The following is a 1,564-nucleotide window of genomic DNA, read 5'->3' as shown; positions in this document are numbered from 1 at the left end:
TTCTTCAAAATATCACCTTTGTTCCAAACAAAAAGAAAACTAGTACAGGTTTGGAACAACTTGAGGATGAGTAAAAGATGACAGATCTGAAAACTAACTATCCAAAATCTGCCCCATTCTTACCAAAATATGTTGAGATGATTCAGTTTATGTTTGTCTGTAATTCTCATTATCTTTCAATTATAATTCTCATTACTGTAATGAAAATCACCCATACAACTAAAAGACAACACAACAAATACTGCTCATATTTAAATACTTTAAAATTTAAATAATATATCATTATTTTTTTTCTGCATTATGGAAATGATAATGAGATTGTATTTTACATTACAGTAACATGAATTGATGGTGAAATGTGCTTAGCTGGCATGAAAATGATGCCACAATGCAAAATATCCTAAAGCAGGCTTCATTTTCTTTATGCAAATATAATTTCTTTTTCATTTTGAGGTGAAATATGACCAAACGTTTCTTTGACAGGCTTCGTAAGACTCACCTTGTACAGTTGTGCCCTATTGAAACAGAGTTAATGTTCAATGAGAGAATAATGTAGATGATGTAACAGTTTCAGAGGTGTGTTTTGTGTTTGCTTTTTGCTGTGGTAACTGTGCCATTATCTCATTATCGTGGCCTTTGAAGACAAGGTCACTGCACACTTCACATTGACACTGACACCTCTTTGGAATCCTCAGTTTTCAGTAGTACATATTAATGCATATAAAATGAGTCTAAAAAATGACAAACCTTGTGAGTTCTTGTGCTGTCCGGGTCCATTTTGGATGTGTGAGACCAGGAGGGAAAGAGAGGACAGCTTACCCATGTTTACTGTCATCATCCGGAAGTGACCTTAGTGAACTCGAGCTGAACGCTCGACTCCTTTCATCAGGGAAAATCTCCACTCTGCAAACACAACATAAACAGAGTGAATTAGTAAATTAGAGACACCATTAACTTGAAATACTAACAAACAGACAAAAATGGTAATAATAGAGATCCAAAAACCCCTTACATGCCTCTGCCAGTGCTGCAACATCACAGAGGATTTACATAACATTCATGGTTCAGTGTGTCTCCACCCAATTGCAAAATTTACAGAAAATGACTCTTAAGTTCAATGACAATGATGATGCTTGTTTTTTGTGCTTTATAAAAATACCTTAAGAATACAGTTCTCTTCTATTATGAGCATGTTTTTTTCATTTCTGTAATAAAATGAATACATTTTTTGTTTGTTTGTTTGATTTTTGTTGGGGGGAGGGGCAAGTTAAAATTACAGTTAAAACTGTTCTGATATTACAATGGAAAAATATATTTTTTAAAATGCCTCAAAAAAGTTTTTAAAGTAGTATCGTTTTGCATGATATAGTAATATTTCTTCTATTCTTATTATCTTCTTATTATAGCTATTATTATTTTCAAATTACAACTATAATAATTTCTATTTAAAATATATTTCTCCAATATACACAGAAAAATATGTGAAATGATGGGATAGGACCTCTGCAAATATTACAAATATTATAATTTTATGTGTGTGTGTGTATGTATGTATATATATATA

At 31.7% G+C, this 1,564-nt stretch overlaps 1 protein-coding gene across 1 annotated transcript in view; it reads right to left on the bottom strand.

The window, feature by feature from the left end:
* LOC107591272 (mitogen-activated protein kinase kinase kinase 3-like) overlaps positions 1-823 on the bottom strand; it is a 57,322-nt gene extending 56,499 nt beyond the window's left edge. Inside the window, exon 1 of the mRNA XM_016280387.1 lies at positions 748-823. Within this exon, the coding sequence (XP_016135873.1) occupies positions 748-823 (76 nt within the window). The remainder of the gene's footprint in view (positions 1-747) is intronic.
* Between the last annotated feature and the right edge of the window lie 741 nt (positions 824-1,564).

Source organism: Sinocyclocheilus grahami, unplaced genomic scaffold (genome assembly GCF_001515645.1).
Source record: "Sinocyclocheilus grahami isolate Dianchi unplaced genomic scaffold, SAMN03320097.WGS_v1.1 scaffold139.1, whole genome shotgun sequence".
Classification (NCBI taxonomy): Eukaryota; Metazoa; Chordata; class Actinopteri; order Cypriniformes; family Cyprinidae; genus Sinocyclocheilus; species Sinocyclocheilus grahami.
Note: the sequence above shows the minus strand (reverse complement) of the source record. Positions and strands in the feature narration are given on the sequence as shown.